The 17,683-nt window shown below is 36.6% G+C and overlaps 1 protein-coding gene across 14 annotated transcripts in view; it reads right to left on the bottom strand.

Annotated features, from left to right (window-relative positions):
- PTPRK (protein tyrosine phosphatase receptor type K) overlaps positions 1 to 17,683 on the bottom strand; it is a 397,788-nt gene that overhangs the window by 255,281 nt on the left and 124,824 nt on the right. For all 14 annotated transcript variants that reach the window (XM_027751912.2, XM_039381750.1, XM_039381752.1 and 11 more), the window contains exon 3: positions 9,849 to 10,120. In XM_027751912.2, the coding sequence (XP_027607713.1) occupies positions 9,849 to 10,120 (272 nt within the window). The remainder of the gene's footprint in view (positions 1 to 9,848; positions 10,121 to 17,683) is intronic.

The following is a 17,683-nucleotide window of genomic DNA, read 5'->3' as shown; positions in this document are numbered from 1 at the left end:
CTTAGCATTAGAAAAAGAGAAAATATTTAAAAAAAAAATCAAACAATACATTATAGTATGGTGTGCACATACTCAAAAAATTCTTTTAGAGTATTTCATCTTGCCCTAAATAATAAAAGTCAGAAAAGGACAAAAAGAAAGTTAAGTGGCTGCATAGTTCTCAGTATTATTTTGTTTTTCAGCTGTGCTGGTTTTGGCTGGGGTAGAGTTCATTTTCTTCACAGTAGCTGGCATGTGGCTATGTTTTGGATTTGTGCTCAAAACAGTGTTGATAACACAGGGATCGAGCTGAGCAGTGCTTTCACAGCCAAGGCCTTGTCTGCTTCTTACCCCATCCCTCCAGTGAGTAGGTTGGGGGTGCACAAACTGGGAGGGAACACAGTCAAGACATCTAACCCCTGCGTCCCTGCTCCTCCAATTGACCAGAGGGATATCCCTTACCATATGGCATCATACCCAACATATAAAGTGGGAAGGAGAAGGAAAGGGGGACATTATGAATGATGGCATTTGTCTTCCCAAGTCACTGCTACACATCATGGGGCCCTGCTTTCCTGGAGATGGCTGAACACCTGCCTGCCCATGGGAAGTGGTGAATTCATTCCTTGTTTTGAATTGCTTACACTTACAGCTTTTTCTTGATCCCTGTCTTAAAATGTTATCACAACGCATGAGTTTTCTCAGTTCTACCCTTGCAGTTCTCTCCCCACCCCATGGGGGAGGTGGAGGGGAGTGAGCGAAGGACTGTGTGGGGCTTTGCCACAGGCTGTGGTTAAACCATGACACCAACAAAGGCACTGGTGGGGGACTGGGGGGGAGTCAGGGAAAATCCAGACATCTAGCAGCATACAATGCCTCACAGCAAAAATTACTTAACAATACATCTTATGAGTGATGAATTGATGAGTTCAGACTTTGAAACTGAAAACCCTGACTCTTCAAGGCCCATGAATTTGGAGACTGATTGGCTTCCAATTTTTGAAGTGCAGACATTTTAGTGAACTTTTCATAATGATTCAATACTGTAATATTATATTTTTATTTACCTTCACTTAGGGGTAATCTGGAAACCTCTAGCAGAGCACAATCTTTTCAGAACCTGTATAATGAAATGAAAGTACTACCAATTTCTGCTTTTCTTTAACCATCAACTTCAAGCATGTATCACTGATTTCTGCCATAATCCTCTTTCATTCATTTCATTTTTCACGTGAACAAAAGAGTTGAGTGGAAGAGTACATCATTGCCAGGTCCTTGATAGTGTGATATTCACAATTTTTCTTAGAAAGCTATAGGATCTTGCAGAAGCTGACAAAAATATGACAAAATCTGAGCTTCTTATGTAGCAACTAATTACGCTTTCCAATGACAGACTAAACCCTAAAAAGAGAAAAATCTTGACAAAAGGAACCATATCCAGAACTTCTTTATTTACACACCATCATTTAAGTCAATCTTATATTTCTGAAAAAATTGAATCAGGCAGTCTGAGATGGCTGATTAGCAATAGTGTGTTTTCCATTTCACTGCCTGACAGTGCCTGCTGCATGATGAGGAGGAGAGTGCTACAGGCTTTTCATAATGTTGGTAATCAAGGTTAATACAAAATTTGCATACCACCTTGTGTGGAATGTTTCCTGGAAGAGTGTTGAGGTTAAAGTCACATATATTTCATCAGGAATTAAGCACTGGCTAAAAATATTACATATTTATCTCAAAGTAAGTCTTCATGAGTTTACAGCCAGTCTGTGTTCCACTCAACACTTTTAGATAATTAAAGGTAATTCATAAAAGGGACTCATATGGCATATTAACCTCCAAATCCTTCACTGCCTTTGGAAATGCAAAGCATCTACTAAATTTTCATCACTTTGCCTTGATGACAACCACCATTTTACAGGGAATAGTAAAAAAAAGTCAAAATCTTCATCAGCCTCATTGGTACTACATTATTTGATGGAAAGAGAATTGAACATCTTGTATGTATGTATAGCCATACAATTCCTTACAATACTTCAGTACTTCAAGTATAACATTTCTACCCTCCTTTTAAGGTCAGATCATTCACATAAGACATGAAACACAGAACACAGTAAAACAAAAATAAGCTACTCACAAAATGTAATATAACAGAAATCAAAGCAGTGGAAAAGACAGTGTTGAAAATGTTCTACAAATGAAAAGGGAAGGAATAAACTGCTAACATTTCCTTTTTCACCATACAAACACTTGAGTTTTTCTTCAGTACAGGACTAAGAATAGAGTAAGAGAGGTGATTGCTTGGACCCCACAGGTCCTTAGCCTGTAAAAACTAAGGCATCCAAAGTAATTTCATCTACATCCCTGATGGAATCGAGTTCTTGGTGTTTTGTAAAGTACAGCTTGGGTCACTGATTGAGACAAAGCTGACAGATTTTACCTGATTAACAATAATTTATGCTATTTTTAACTGTAAAAATTCTTTGATACTAATTTATCATATCGGCCCTGTTTTAATGTAGCACATCCCAAAACAAACTAGGTTTCATCAAAACAGGCTAACAAAAATCTACCAAGCTAGGAAAGCTATTATATGCATCTCCATAAGACAATTTCAAAGTTCTTAAGAAAAAGGAAAAAAAAAAAGGGAGTGGGGGAGGAGGAGACAACACAGTAGATAGGGGAGAGGCCAACAAGATATATCAACAATATATACTTGCTTTCGCACTACCATCATTCCCTTATCCCTGTGCTCATTAATGAACTAACTCTGGATGGAAAGAAGCATATTGTGGCTTGCCTGCAGAACAATACTGAAGCAATGAAACCCTACTGAAACAATGCCACAGATCAGAACTAACAGTCAAAACCCGCATCATCATTTCTAAGAAAAAATCAAGAGCTTCAGGAAGTCTACAATACTTACAGTGTTACTGAAAACCTGGAGGCTGGCACCTCAGCTGTGACTGGGTTTGTCCAGGCAACACTCACTTTCACTGCCTGCACTATGATTTTCCAGTTTGAATACTGGAATGAGAGAGTATTTGTACAGGTCCTTTGAGAGTTGTGAGTGCTTTGTGATCTAGAGAACTAAATTATTAAAATGGTGCTGGTAATCACTCTATTGAAACTTATGCTTTCTTTGTCCTCACAAAAGACAAATATCTTGGAAGAAATGAGACAGAAATGTGATAGATATGCTTGCACATGTTCATGTTTATCCTAGCAGTTAAAAAAGATGGTGTTTTGCTTGTACTAGCAAGTCTTGGAGAAGCAATAAGAAAGTTCATTATAAAAAAGGCATTTCTCTGAGTAATTCTTTGATAAACAGTATAAAGAAAATTCTTCTGATTACGTGCTGCCTAGCAAGTAACGGTCAGGAGAACACTTAAGGGTTTAAAAAGTGTTTCTGATGAGAAAGCAACATCATTGCTCTTTGTAGATATTTTCAGCTATTAGAGATAATGGTAAGCAGTGAGACAGTTGAAAGCACCCTTAACTGGTGAAAACTATGGAGGAAAGAAGGAAGACAAAGAAAACAAACAAATGTATAAGCCATTTCATTGTGTATTAATGAACTGGAAACAAAATAGTTTATGGACAGTCACCTTAAATTCTTTTAAAGGCATAAGGTATTCTCAAAGGAGTTATTCCACAAAAGGAAAGCTAAAGAATGATGTATCTATACAAGGAACATTTCAGTGACCTACCAAACACAAGCTGTTCCAAGTTTAAGGAAAAAAAAGCACTCTCTCAGTTTAATAACTATTAGCCTAAATTTTTTTAATTATTCAGTTAACTCATCTTTTATTAACACATTTCATTAAACAATTTTTATATCTCTTCTAGAATGAAATTCCAGTCATTCAACATAAAAGTTCTAATTCATACTTTATTTTGGAAAATCCTTAGAAACTTTAAAAAGAAATTAAAAGGTTTAATTTGTAAATTTCAATTTTAAGACGTCTAAAATATTTTGTTACTCCAAGTGAGATTGAAAGGAAATGATAAGGAAAAAAAAAAAACCAAAAACAAAAGAAATAGGTGTAGGGCTGGTAGTGGCAGACAAAGTCAGTCTTCATATCTACAGCCAGACATTTCTACCCAAAATATGACCAGGCTGGTTTAGATAAGCACAGAATAAAAAAAAAAAATTACATTTAGTCTGCCTAGGAATCCAAAACCAAATTAAGTACACATCACCTTGGGGAGTGGGAGGCAGTGAACATCCACAACAGCATCCTCTGGCATCCACAACAGCTACTTCTGCCAGTTACCTTCATGGGTCTAAAGCCTGTTTGTGTGACCCACCTCCATTCACTTCTTTTCAGCCTAGTTTCCCCACCAGACCAAAAAGGCCCCTAATTCTTCAAGCAGAAGAAGATTCCCCTTCATATAACTGACAGCTTTGCTGAACTCTATTGCATTCTCCTAAATTGTGTCTTTTTCCAGGCCAGATAACAGCCTATTTCAGCATTGCCCCTCACACATGACTACAGACTGCTCTCCTCTGTCCCCAAACTCCCTCTCATGCTGAGATTTTCACCAGATAATTTTCACTGGCTTGCAACTCAACATCCAAGGCTTACACAGCAAGTTGTAACGTTAACTGGTTGGCTGTTTAATAGTGTTGCTCAAAATTTTCAAATATAGCACTCTCTACATTGCATTCTTACCTAGGTAGTCAACAATCTTACATTAGTTCCAAGTTTCATTTATCCAGTGCGTCTTTGATATTATTTTAAGAAATTTTCTCTATTCCAATATATTTTAAATAAAATATTTTGAAAATATCAGTCCTTTGGAATGTTTTTGGGTTTTATTTTTTAAATATTTTCTTTGTATTTTATTGATGTTACATAGTATTTAAAGGTTAAAGGCCATTTGTCATATAAATAGGAAGTTGGAGTTTGGTAGGGTGAGTTTTTTCTTAAGTTGGCTTATAACTCAGTTCCACATAGTTCACACAGGCTATATGTACTTTCCATTTCACTTGTTGCTTTCCTTTCTTAGCTATATCAAATGACTAAATCAAATCTAATTCCCTGTTTTCCAAAACTTTTCTCCATGCAGTTTGTTTTTAGTATCACCTCTGCAAGTTCAGAATAGTGATCTGACATCCAAAAAGTCAACAAATTCTCATATTTCTCAAGAAATCTGTCTCGTACCTTATGTGGCATATGGCCCAATTGTACACACCATTAGTGAATCTTCAGTCTACCATCCTCCTGTTATACTTCTATTACAGTTTTGAGACCTTTCAAGATGATAAAGGAAAATAACTTTCCAAGATCTTGGAGCAATTTAAACTTTCACAAATGCTATAAATCATCAGTATTAAAGAACAAATTCATTATCCAAATCAGGATTCACAATTAGGCAAGAAAATAATTTGGCTTTCTAGAGTTTTCCTGTACATCATTAGTCTTTCTGAATGGATAAAAGATCTTCTGCTTGGTGTAGTTCAGTATTTTCACTTTGCTAGCAATACTTCTAGGTGCAAGATCATTCCTATGAAGCCAGTATCCTAGCCAGCCCATTTGTTAAACTACAGAGCAACATTACTGTATAGCGAATTTTTAAAGAACCAAAAGAAACCAAATAATTCATTTTTTACAAGTTTGAAATTGATGGTTCCAAATCAAGAGTTTATTTAACTTTTTCTGATATAAACACCAGATATATGTAATATAAAACCAAAACTGGAAATCCCATGGTTCACATCACAAAGTGGATCTCACAGGTGAGCAAAAACAGACATGATCCTGTGGAAGCAAAACAAATTTTCTGGGGGAGAACACACAAAAAATAGGAAAAAGGGACCTTAGTTTGACAGTGTTCAAAAATCAACCAAATAACAAACCCCAAACAAACAAAATCAAACTTAAAAAGGATGACGATGACAAGAAAAGTGGAAAATGACTGTGACAGAAGCAAAGAGGACGAGACAACCCCCAGCAGCTGAATAACACCTACTGTGTAAGGCAGGAGAGAACTTGAGGAAATGAACAGAAGCATTAGACAAAACAACTCATCCAGACAGGAACAAACCTCTCAACTAAAATAAATTAATTACAATAATAACCAACAAAGAAAACAGAGAGACAAAATTCCTAGTCAGTTACAAAGTTTAAACAACAAAAATTCCAAAATATTTTTCCTTTGAAGCAAACCTGTGGCAGGTCAAATGTAGCATATTTCCAACAGAGTGATAAAAAAAGATTCTAGAACTAACAAGGATCAAAATCAAATCATAACCTCGATCCTAAGGGATTCTCTAATCAAACCCTTTTCTTCGAGAGTTCATCCACATGTTAAACAAGCAGAATAGAAAAAAATGCAGATGCCTTGCTAACAGAAGAGAGAAGACAGATGGTATCATTACAGGACTGCTGAAACTCCCCAAGTGCAAAATATGACAACTGAAGAATTACAGGCCCCATGCTTAAGAAACCCACAGGAATAGTCCTAACATGGAATTAACATTAAAATTTCTTATCAAATATACTGTAGACACTAGAAGCTTAAATCATAGCAAAAAACCCCACCATGGACTAACAGGAATACAGAAAGGCACAACTTAGGTTCTTGAGCTCAAAGTTCTTGAACAACATAATAGGCTCAAGGCTGGAAGTTATTCTGGGGGAGGTATGACCATGAGTTTGTCCTGTTCCTGAACTTCTCTACAAGCTTCCACTGTTATCTGCATCAGAGACAAGGAGATGAGGTATGAAATTAGATAAAAATTCAGTTTGATCCAGTAAAACTATTGTAATAAACTGTACTATGTTTTGTCAGAAAATAAATATGTATAAATAATTGTCCATCAGAGTACAGTTCAAGAAAATTAAGTAAATCGATTATTAAAAAAAAGCAAACAACAACAAAGTAAAAGAAAGTGTTAAATCTATCCAAAAACGCACAAGTTGAATTTATACTGTATACTAGAGTGGTATGCAAAAACACTGCTCGTTTCGAACAGGAAGCAATAAAGCTTCAGCTTCAACACAGCACAGCAGAGCACAGAAATACTGTTTTGGAGCTAATTAGTACTAGGTGCAGCACTCTGTTATTAAAACTAACACGGCCATCATGCTAACTTTGAAGTCACCACACAAGACTTATTTACAGTGCAATCCGTGCTATTCACCCCCAGGTAATCTCTACTCTCTTCCCTACTTAAAAGCGAAGGAAATGGCAATGAAGTTGACCTGATTGTAACAAAGTACATGCAAACAGTTGTGCTCAGCAGTGATCTTTAGCACTGACCTTGCTAGTACAGGCAGGGATCCAATTCCCAGGTTAGTAAAGAACCACTTCCATCTTGTTATAGAAACCAGCATTTATTTCCCTCACTGCTAGCTAAACTCATTGACCAACGGTAGATCAAAGTGCGAAAATCAGGAGCTAGAACTGTACAGCATAGAACTCCTATGAGAAAAATGAAAAAATATTTCCACACCAAAGAATAACAACCCAAAACTAAGGGGGGGAAAAAATCTACCAAGAGCAATGTTGACCTTGAGACCTCAAAGGACCAAAACCAAACCCACAAAAATACCAACTCTGTGCAAACAAGAAGTTGTGCATGGACAGCATGCAGATTTCCCCTCCTCTTCATAAAAGCAATTGTGCAAGTTGGACACAAATCACGGCAGGTTGCATTAACAGCAAAAATAAACTGGGTTACACAGGATTTCAATATTCTGCTGGATGACCAAGCAAGAGAGAGAGTGAATTTAAGCTCTGTCTATAGAGAGATAATGTGAAGGCTATAACATAAGTGAAAAATGGCCATGTTGCTAAGATAAGGCCCCAGCCACCAATTTCATTGTCAAGCCTGGCCATCTGTCAGCAGAAACCTGATTTACTGCATATAATGCTGCTATAGTTGATCACTACTATACTGCTATAAAAGGCTCCTGTTTTGGGGTTTTTTTTAAGCACATCAAAAGCTACTTTCCAGCAACATAAAAGGGTTAATAAAACACTTCCTCAGAAGCCACGTTTTCAGGAACCAGGCTTCAGAATGTTAAATTTTACCCAGTTTCAATGCCACTGATAGATTAAATTTCTTTATAAATAAAAACATTAAAATCAGGGAAACAAAAACCAAAGGAAAACATAAAATGATAGTAAATTACTTAGTTTTCACCATATAAGTAAGGCTGCTTGCACCAAATCACAGAATATGTTGAGTTGGAAGGGAACCACAAGGATCACTGAGTCCAGCCCTTAGCCCTGCACAGGACCATCCCCAAGAGGCACACCATGTACTTGAGAATATCATCCAAACGCTTCTTGAACTCTGTCAGGCTTGGTGCTGTGACCACTTCCCTGGAGAGCCTGTTTTAGTACCCAACCACCCTGTGACTGAAGAACCCTTTTCTAATATACAACCTAAACCTCCCCTGACACAACTTCAGGCCATTCCCTCTGGTCACCACAGAAAAGAGATCAGTGCCTGCCCCTTCTCTTCCCCTCATGACTAAGTTGTAGACTGCAATGAGGTCTTTCTTCAGTCTCCTCTTCTCCAGGCTGAACAGACCAAGTGACCTCAGCTGCTCCTCATACGGCTTCCCTGTCGGCAGAGAGGCTCGAGACAAACTGAGCCGACCAATGTGATCAGCAAAATGTCCGTTTATTACAAAAAGGATACCCGTTATATACTGTTACTACACCGCGAGGCGTGATCTTTCTTCTACAGTATTGGCTACATGAAAGAAACATACCCTGTTGTCCAGTTCTAATTGGATTAACACAGGTGTCCATATGAGCTGAGGACACGTTTACCACCAGAGACTCCACCTTAACCTTGGCACAGATCCTCCTTTGTCTTAGCTTTCAGAGCCTGAAGCCATGTTAATTGCGCAGCATTTTTTACTGTTTGTGCTCAGCTATGCCAAGGCAAGGCCCTCAAAATGCAGGAGAAATCGTTCACTCAATTTTGCTCTCTCCACACTTCCCCTCATTTTGGTGGTGGACAATTGCAACAGACGTTAGAAAAGGCACTTTTAAGAAACACTCCTACAATACCACTATTCAACAAAACCATAAATAAAGCAGCCACTCTCCTTTATTTGATAACTATCTGGACATCCAAACTGTTTGCAAGAGCACTAATGACGCGAAGCATCTTTAGACAGGGGTCTGTAAGCACATAACACCTCATGGTGTAACAACTCATCTAAGTGCATCTAATCCACTCCTAGAGACCAGGACAAAAATGCCCATGTATGAGATTCATCCTTCATGTCAAATACGCACTAAGCAAAACAGTTGCAGGTACTTTCTCAGGTTAATCAAACAAATCAAATAACAGCATCTAGTAACAACAAGACTATTTTTCCCTCCAAACAACAGGCCTACACTGCAGGTGGTTTTGTCCCATAGCAAGCAAACAGGAGAAAAAACGTGTCCTGAACAGCTGCTCATTAGGTGAGCACCATTCTGCCTGCACTGCAAATGAAACAAATGTCATGTGGAAAAAAACAGTTTACAGTCATGTAATTAGACATGGTAACACAGGCATACACAAAAAAGGAGGGAAGACAAGTACAAATTACACTTGCACAGGCAATTTATTTCTGGGAGTTTATAATTTTTGATGTTCCTGGACTTTAACCTTATCATTTCTTTTAAAAAGGCTTGTTTCCAGATTATTTTTTTCATATTATACAATAACTGATAACTTTAAACAATCACCTGCTATAAAAATATCCACCCTCAAATAATTATTTATTCTGAATGGAACACTTTACTTAAGGACACTGGGAGAACACTCTATCAGAACAGACCAAAGCAAACATAAACTGAATAGGACCTTGCAGTAAATATTATGAAGCAGCATGAATTTATTGCAAGTTTACCTGATACTCATTGGGCCAGAAAGTGCTGACAGCCAACTCCGCTCGAAGCCAGTCTTTGCCAGTGGAGCCTGTGACATTCCAGATGGGATTAGCCAGTGGTCCTTTGTTCACCCTAACCAGGATGTTCAAAGTGCCTGGGTTTGCTCCATTCTTGCTGTACAGAAGGTAGCTGAAATCGATGCAGTGAGTATCATTTTCCTTCATTGTTGGAAGCTGAAGTCTAGTCTTTTCTCCAGGGTCATGATCTGAGGAAATCACTATCATATACGATCCTAGGAAAGGGGGGAGTGGGAAAGGGGAAAAAAAAAAAAAAACACACAAAAAAAAAGTAAAGATAAATGCTAAGAAACTGATTCTTCACAGTGAAAAAGGAAGAAATGCATAGGTTTTCATATCTCAGAAATCTCAAAATTTAAGTAGCATGAAATTCAGTAAGCTATAAAATGGCTAGAAACATCATTGAAGCAGTAACTAGAGAAGACATCATATATCTCTGAGGACCTACCCCAAAAAAAAGGCAGACTTGAATTTTAAATACATTAGCAATGGAAATAGCTGACTTAGGACAACAAGTCAAATCTGTTTTGAAAACTTTGGTTTACTGCTCCATTTGCCAATGGATTTGAGAGGATAACAGAAGTTTCTACAGCTGGAAGAGAGTCCATCTTGTAAATGTGTATTACAAGTATACATAAGACAAAACAAGCTGTGCCTGCCTAGTTCTAAAGGCAGGAAGTGGAAATCATATGTTTTAACAGATTATACAGGTTATACTGATGAAACAGTCTGTCCTGCTGTTCTGCAGAATGGATGATAAAGACAGGCTCCCATCTAACCTAGTCCAGAGTTGCTTCATTTCTTCAAGAGTGACAACTCCATATCAGGTACTATTTAGTGAATGAATCCCACAGAAAAAAAGCTGATAGATGGAGCATGCCAGGAAAACCTTTGCAACCAAGTGAGAGAACCCAACTCAGCATACAATCTGAATCATTGATACAGGAAAGTTTCCTAACCTAAATTTACCTACCCATCTGTTTAATGATTTCAGAACCTTCATGTTGACAGATTTTCCTTATACTTTCAGTCCTGAAGGGCATCACAATAAAGAGCCTTTCCTCCTGAAGAAGGTTCAGATTAAACTCATCAAAAATACAGTCAAAAATTAACCTAAATTTAAAAAAGTAATAGATTTGTGAACATTTGCCCAAATAAGCAGCCTCACAGAAGTCTTGGAAGTATGTATATACACAACCTTGCTCCCTCCTCAGTCTACCTACTCCAAGAAAATTAGAAGCCTATGCCAAAGTAAACTATACAGAAAAATTATACCTTTGAAAAACATACAAAATATGTTCTTACACCTTTTATAGGAAAGTCATTCTTGTAAAGAAGTACTATAGGATTGAAAGAGTTAGGGTTTTTTTCCTATTTATGTACAATTGTAATATCTTAATATTAATTAATAATTATTTTAGTGTAAAATCTTCATAATATCTTAAGATATTATTGGACTTGGCAGAAACATGAAGTATAAACAAGGGAAATGCTCATAATCTCATTAATTCCCAAGATTAAGTAACTCTGAGATTTGCAATGAGAGTTTTGGGCAAATCTTAGAGCTAACTATTCACAGTGGTGCTTCAGGCTGGAGCAGGGGAACAGGGTGAGGAGCAGCAGAGACCAAGTGTGATGGACTGACTGCAGCTCCCAGTCCCCATCCCCTTGTGGTGTAAATTTGGCTAAATTTTCCCTAAAATGAGTCTGTTTTGCCTGTGACAGCAAATGATTTACAAAAGAAGTGATCTCCATGTCTTTGTCTCAACCCATGAGCTTGTCAACCTCATTTACCCTCCTCGTGCTGTTGAGGAACTGAGCAAAACAGGTAGGATGGGGATCTGGCCAAGGTCAACACACTACAGTTGCCATAAAGGTAAAGAGCAGCAGTTAAACAGTGTTAGCTAACACTAATACTAGGTGTTTCATTACATCCCAGTAGAGACAGGGTCTGTGATTTTTTTTTTCCATTGTTACTGGCCTAATAGGTCAAGCACAAGCAGATGTAAAACACTATATACACCTACTTCCCTTGCAAACAAGAAAGAAAAAAAGCCAACTAATCTGTATTCTGTTGCCACCAAGATTTTACAAGGAAAAAGTCAATGCAAGAGAGATGCTTAATTAAATCCAAAAATGGTAAAAAATAAAAAATTAAATTAAATTAAAAACAAACAAAAAAACAAACAAAAAAAAACCCACAAAAACATATTTGGGGCAATGAAGAAAGAAAAACTTAAATTTCTTTACAGCACCATCCAAAGATGAAATTCATCCTTTCTGTCTTGTAAGAAGAAAAAAATGAACTTCTTTGATGTTAAGATGAAAAGTATTCAAAGTCATAATTTATGCCTGGACAAAGAGCCACTGCTGTTAGATATTCCTTTCACTGCCTATTTTTCAACATGCTTAAGCATGATGCCTTTAGTTACTCTGGCAGTAGTGCAGTTACGAAATGCATCACAGTGCATCAGTAACATTTTTCTTGAAAATGTTTGACAGCGATGTTGCTTCATCCTTTTTTCAGTAATTATCAGATAAGAGTCTTCTCCATCCTTGCGAGTTTGCAGTCTTTAAAATTCATAAAATATGCTCCCTTCCCCCAAGAAACTTGCATTAATTTTTCCTACTTAAATATAGTATATATTTCTCCAAATCAAACTCCATACTTTCATTTTAGCTTCTAAGAGTCTTCTATTTATTTGCCAGTTAATAGCTCCTAATCTTATTCCTGATGTAAAAGGTCAATCCAACTCTCTTCTGCACAGAAGGGAAACACAGTATGAAACAGATAAATGGCACTGCCTCCTAAGTATTTACCAAGTTAATGCAAAGAATTCAGCTTTAGTATCTGACATTCAGGAAGATTTTTATGCCTATTTACCACTTAATCAATGAACTCGCTAAAAGGCATCTACACAGATATGGAATAAGAGACACCAGACTTTTCCTTAGCCACATTATTAAACATACCTCTATATACCTCATAGCTTTCACTGTCTTTTATTTATTTTGATATGCATTGAATTTGAGGTCCTAGCTCAGTGGCAAGGACAGATCATTTCAGAATAAATTAATTCCTTAACTAATAAATTCTGAAAAGTCTTAGTTTTTATTCACTATTGAAAACCAAGCTCTCTTATCATCTAGCATTTAATTGCAGGTAAGAAATCATGTTAAGATTAAAAAAAAAAAATTCCTTAAATAAAATAAAACATGCCCACTGTAAGGTACCGATGTGACAGATAAGTTTCCCGATCAAATTATTTTCTCTCACTTCCTTGATTCCTGAAAAATGGGCTTCTGTTTGAGGTGTGAAACTTTTAATTTTCAGCAGGTTGGTCTTCAGCCAAATCCTGCAAATCTTCTTTCCTCCAAACAAGTACTAACCATCAAACCATCTCCATTTTGATGGAACACTGTGGTAACTTCTCTGTCTACAAATGTGATCCTTTAATTACTAGGACTTTCACTTGCTATTGGGGAAAAAAAAGTTCAGAATGTTATAAATTTTATATGCAACTAGATTTATGGGTACAGAAATGGAGTCAATTTTCAATTGTGGTTCTCTGACGGGGGAGAAAAGACCCAACTAATATACACCCACTGTAATAGAGAGTAATGTGAAGATGCTAAAATAGATTCACAGAGAAAGATCAGGTAAAAAGAAGCCTTTACGATAAAGTTAAAAGAAGGGGTTGTCTTTACTCCATGGCAATGTCAATGACATGAGATGGAGAGTCAAGGCACTCACATGCATTATCCTAACACTCAGGACTATGTGACCTTTTTTTTTTTTTTGATAATGAGTGAATAACATTATAGTCCCCGATTATGTTTCAGGCAACCTTTATGAGAGACTACAGGCAAGGAACAGACATCAAAATGCAGAAAAAGGCTTGCAACAGGAAGCAGACTATAAAAATTAGTTGAGAAGAAATTCAGAAACATCTCTATTAATTCACAGAAAACTTATATTTCAGACACAATAGTATTTATGCCTATTTTGGTCTTCAAAGATTGCCTTCCCTGTAACAATTTGAGGGGGCCTTTTATATATATTTCTGTAATTTGCAAGAAGGGAAGACGTAAAGGCTAACGATAAAAAGTCAAAAGCTATTCATTTTTTGTTCTTGCAGGAAGGATACTATTTAAAAAAAAAAAGTCAATGAATAAATTAAATATGCTCCAGGTAAACTTTCATCTGCTTGGGTTTAATAAAACCTCAAACCATTATAACCTTCTCTTCCTCTTTCTCCTTCCATTACCCAACACATAGCAAATGACTGTCACCTTAGGACAAAAAACAGAAAAAAAATAAAGAATTTATAATTTTAATGCCCCTCACCATCAGTTAAGGAGTGTATCTAGAACTATATGTTAGTTTTTTATAATCCCACTTAAGATACATTACTTGATACACAAAATATTCAACGTTATATCCTGATTTTGTCTGTTTTCATTTTAAAAAATTCAACAATAATATTATTAGTGTAACAACATAAGCTTTCTCCAAATTTTTTTTAGATGGCTACAACTCAGAGTCACCTTTCCACTTACTTCACTTGCTAACAGTATCATTCCCTACACAAGGCTCTAATTGTTGAAGGCTTGTTTCTATTTCTTTCCAGACTGCTAAAATGTAAGGGTCGGGGTTGGGAATATCAGGATCAGCAATTTCAGCTTCACTGTCTAGCTCTCTGCCACGGCACCACAAGACAAATGTAAAAGTCAAGATAAGACTCTGAATTTACTACAAAGATTAAAAATAACAACAAAAACACACAATACAGACAGAGGAAATTTTTCTGGAGAACGCAAATCTTTTTGATTTTTTTCTACTTCCAATAGAGAATGCAAATTATTAAACGAACCAACCCAAAACAGGTTATTAAGCTACATCATATAAATAACAGCAGAGTACTCATTCAAACAGAAACTCAGTGTCATGGACTGCAACAGCTCATCAATTCATCAATTTCACACCAACAACGCACACAAGAATAAGTGTCCTGCCCTCCAGACTATACTTGTTGATGCCAAAAGTCCTGCCCTACATTAAGGTCATGTACCTGGGGCTCCCCCATTAACCACACCCACAGAGGTCAAGCAACAGGAAGACAACTTGACAAGACAGCACAGCATAAGACTGATCCGGGCAAGGCAAATAAAAGCATCATCAACTCAGCCATAGAATTAATATCATGAGCTACTACAACACTTTACCAGTATTTACATCTATGATACTACTGGCACAATACTAATATCACTCATGACTCGTACAATTCCATAAGAACAAAAAAACGTTTGCCAATTAAAAGGGGGAAAAAAGAGAAAGGAAAAAAAAAAAACACGTCTCCAAGGTATGAAGCATTTGGAACACAGTTTATGATAAAGTTTTGTCTAAAAATTGTTCCTTGGGCTAGAAGCAGTTACAAAAGTTTTATTCTCCTTATCAACATTTTACATATGAATAAATATGAAATATATACTCTTTGGAAGTGTTTGAATTGATAGTTTTCTCATACATAATACCAGCATCCTGTGGATTTGTTTGTACTGATGCAGAGAAAATAGATCATGATGACATACCAGTTTCTGAGGTATGATAATTTAAGTCTTTTCACCCTGTTTTTTCTTGTGATGGACCTTTAGCTAATACACAGACTATAAGCACTTCAAAATCTGAGACAGAAAAATGTCAGCAACTGAAATTTACAATGCAAGCTTGTAGCGTCTGTACAAAAGAGCATTTATCTTGTGATGTGCTCCTTTGAACGATCTCTTCCACCAAAGTATACAGAAAATGACATTTGATACGGTGCATCAGGCAAGCTTATGAAAGGACAGTGTTACTGAAAAGAAAGCTGCATTTAAGTAACCAAAAGGCACATGGAATAGTTTCATATTTATTTAGGAATTAAGCGAGGTACTCTGTCGTGAATTTTTAACATCATCCTCCATGAATGGATGGCTAAGATGAAAGTAGCAACAGCTCTGAATTGTCTGAATTTCTGCTGTAAACCCATAAATATCCCATGGATGGTGGCCTGGTGACTGCAGGATGCTTCTCAGTCACCCAGGGGCAAAATTTCCAAGAAACTTCCGACTCTAGATTAATAAAAACTCAGTATGAAGCCATCCAATTGGGATACCATTTACATTTGCACAGCCTAAAGCCTGTCAGATGTCCCACTGAGCAGCTGCTCCCAGATCAGCAGCTAACGCTACCAAACCTCAAGGCACTACTGCACCTCCTGGGAAAAATTCAGTCCCATGAAGATACTGACACCTACAAGCACTTGCAATAACTTCACTGTATGAAAAAGAAAAGAGTTTAAATCCATTTTGTTTCACCATTCCTGTAAACTGATATTACTCAGCTGGATAAGATGAGTAGTAATGCACAGAAGTTTCCCTGTGTGTTAGTTGTGTTCCATTCATTTTTGTTCAGACCCTCCAGGATGAAAGACCAATGTTGGCCATTCTGTGTCCACTTAAAGGTCTACAGTGCCACCATATCACCATACTACTGAATATTCAGCATTTAGATTTTTCAAATGCTGATAAAAGAGACACTTTACTAAGAGGGTTACAAGAAATCAAATGGAAATCAAATTATCTATTTCTGTGGAGTATTATTTATTTGGAATGAAATTAAAGTGAAATATGAAAATATTAAAAGTATCTGAAGGCAGATACCTTACAGAAAATGTCAGTGCTGAGTACTTGCTTAAGTCTTGTTGTGTGTTGTGTGTTTGCTGTGGTGCACAAAAACAAGTCCACAGAGAATTCACAAATTTCAGCCAAGGTGAAAGCTTATTGCCACTAGAATTCATAGGACTTTTACTCCTACTGTGTCCTCCTCCATCTGTGCTCATCAGATCCTTGCAAAGCAACACACAAATCCAGTAATAAATGACCTAAATCTCCTTTACTCTCCTCTGGAGAGAGGCAAGGGGACAGAAAAGTTCAATTTCTTCCCACATGAGGGAAATGAACTGACTCCTGGAGAAGCCAAACAAGAACCAGAGCCATGTCAAGGTAAGAGAGGAAACTGAAGCCACAATACATAGATAGACAAGGGGTATTTTTCTGCATTAAAAAAAAAAAAAATAAAAGTAACTTCTTTCAAGTAGCTTGAAAGTATTTAGAGAAAGGCAGCTCAAAAAATATCTTTAGGATTATTTTTTTCTTCATTGTCAACTAAAAAATACCCTGCAAGTTTTCTAGGTTTTTTTCCCTTCCTAAGTACTAAACAGTATTTAGATTTTAAATGAATGGGAAAATATAATTTTTGAAGCTGCATTCATACTCAGTGTTTTTAACACACTAATCATTCTTCTAAAAGGAACAATATTAAATGTGCGCTGAGAGGATACTTACTCCTATCAGCTTAAGACATTGAAACTGAAAACAAAAATGGAACTGGTCATTCCCTGGATAAGCATCTGACAGCAGAACAATCTTCTGAGCATACTGTTCACAGGGATCACCAACAGTTAAATAAAAGCTCATTACCATACGTGACAGCAGATTACAACTGCTATTACAGATCTTTCTAAAGAGAAAATTAAATATCCTATATTTCTGGAAAGTAGTCTTAGAATTTATTTAAAGCATGGGAGGCTCACAAAATATTTTTACTAGTTTTTTTTCAGGGTGTTGGGTTTTTTTGGTAACAGGAAGAATATTCATTTATTTATTTTTGATCACTTTTCCTTAGCACCAAATAACAATTTTTCCTGTTATGAAATCATTTTTTTCCCAGAACACTG

Source organism: Pipra filicauda, unplaced genomic scaffold (genome assembly GCF_003945595.2).
Source record: "Pipra filicauda isolate LSUMZ 115617 unplaced genomic scaffold, ASM394559v2 scaffold23_size5868930_pilon, whole genome shotgun sequence".
NCBI lineage: Eukaryota > Metazoa > Chordata > Aves > Passeriformes > Pipridae > Pipra > Pipra filicauda.
Note: the sequence above shows the minus strand (reverse complement) of the source record. Positions and strands in the feature narration are given on the sequence as shown.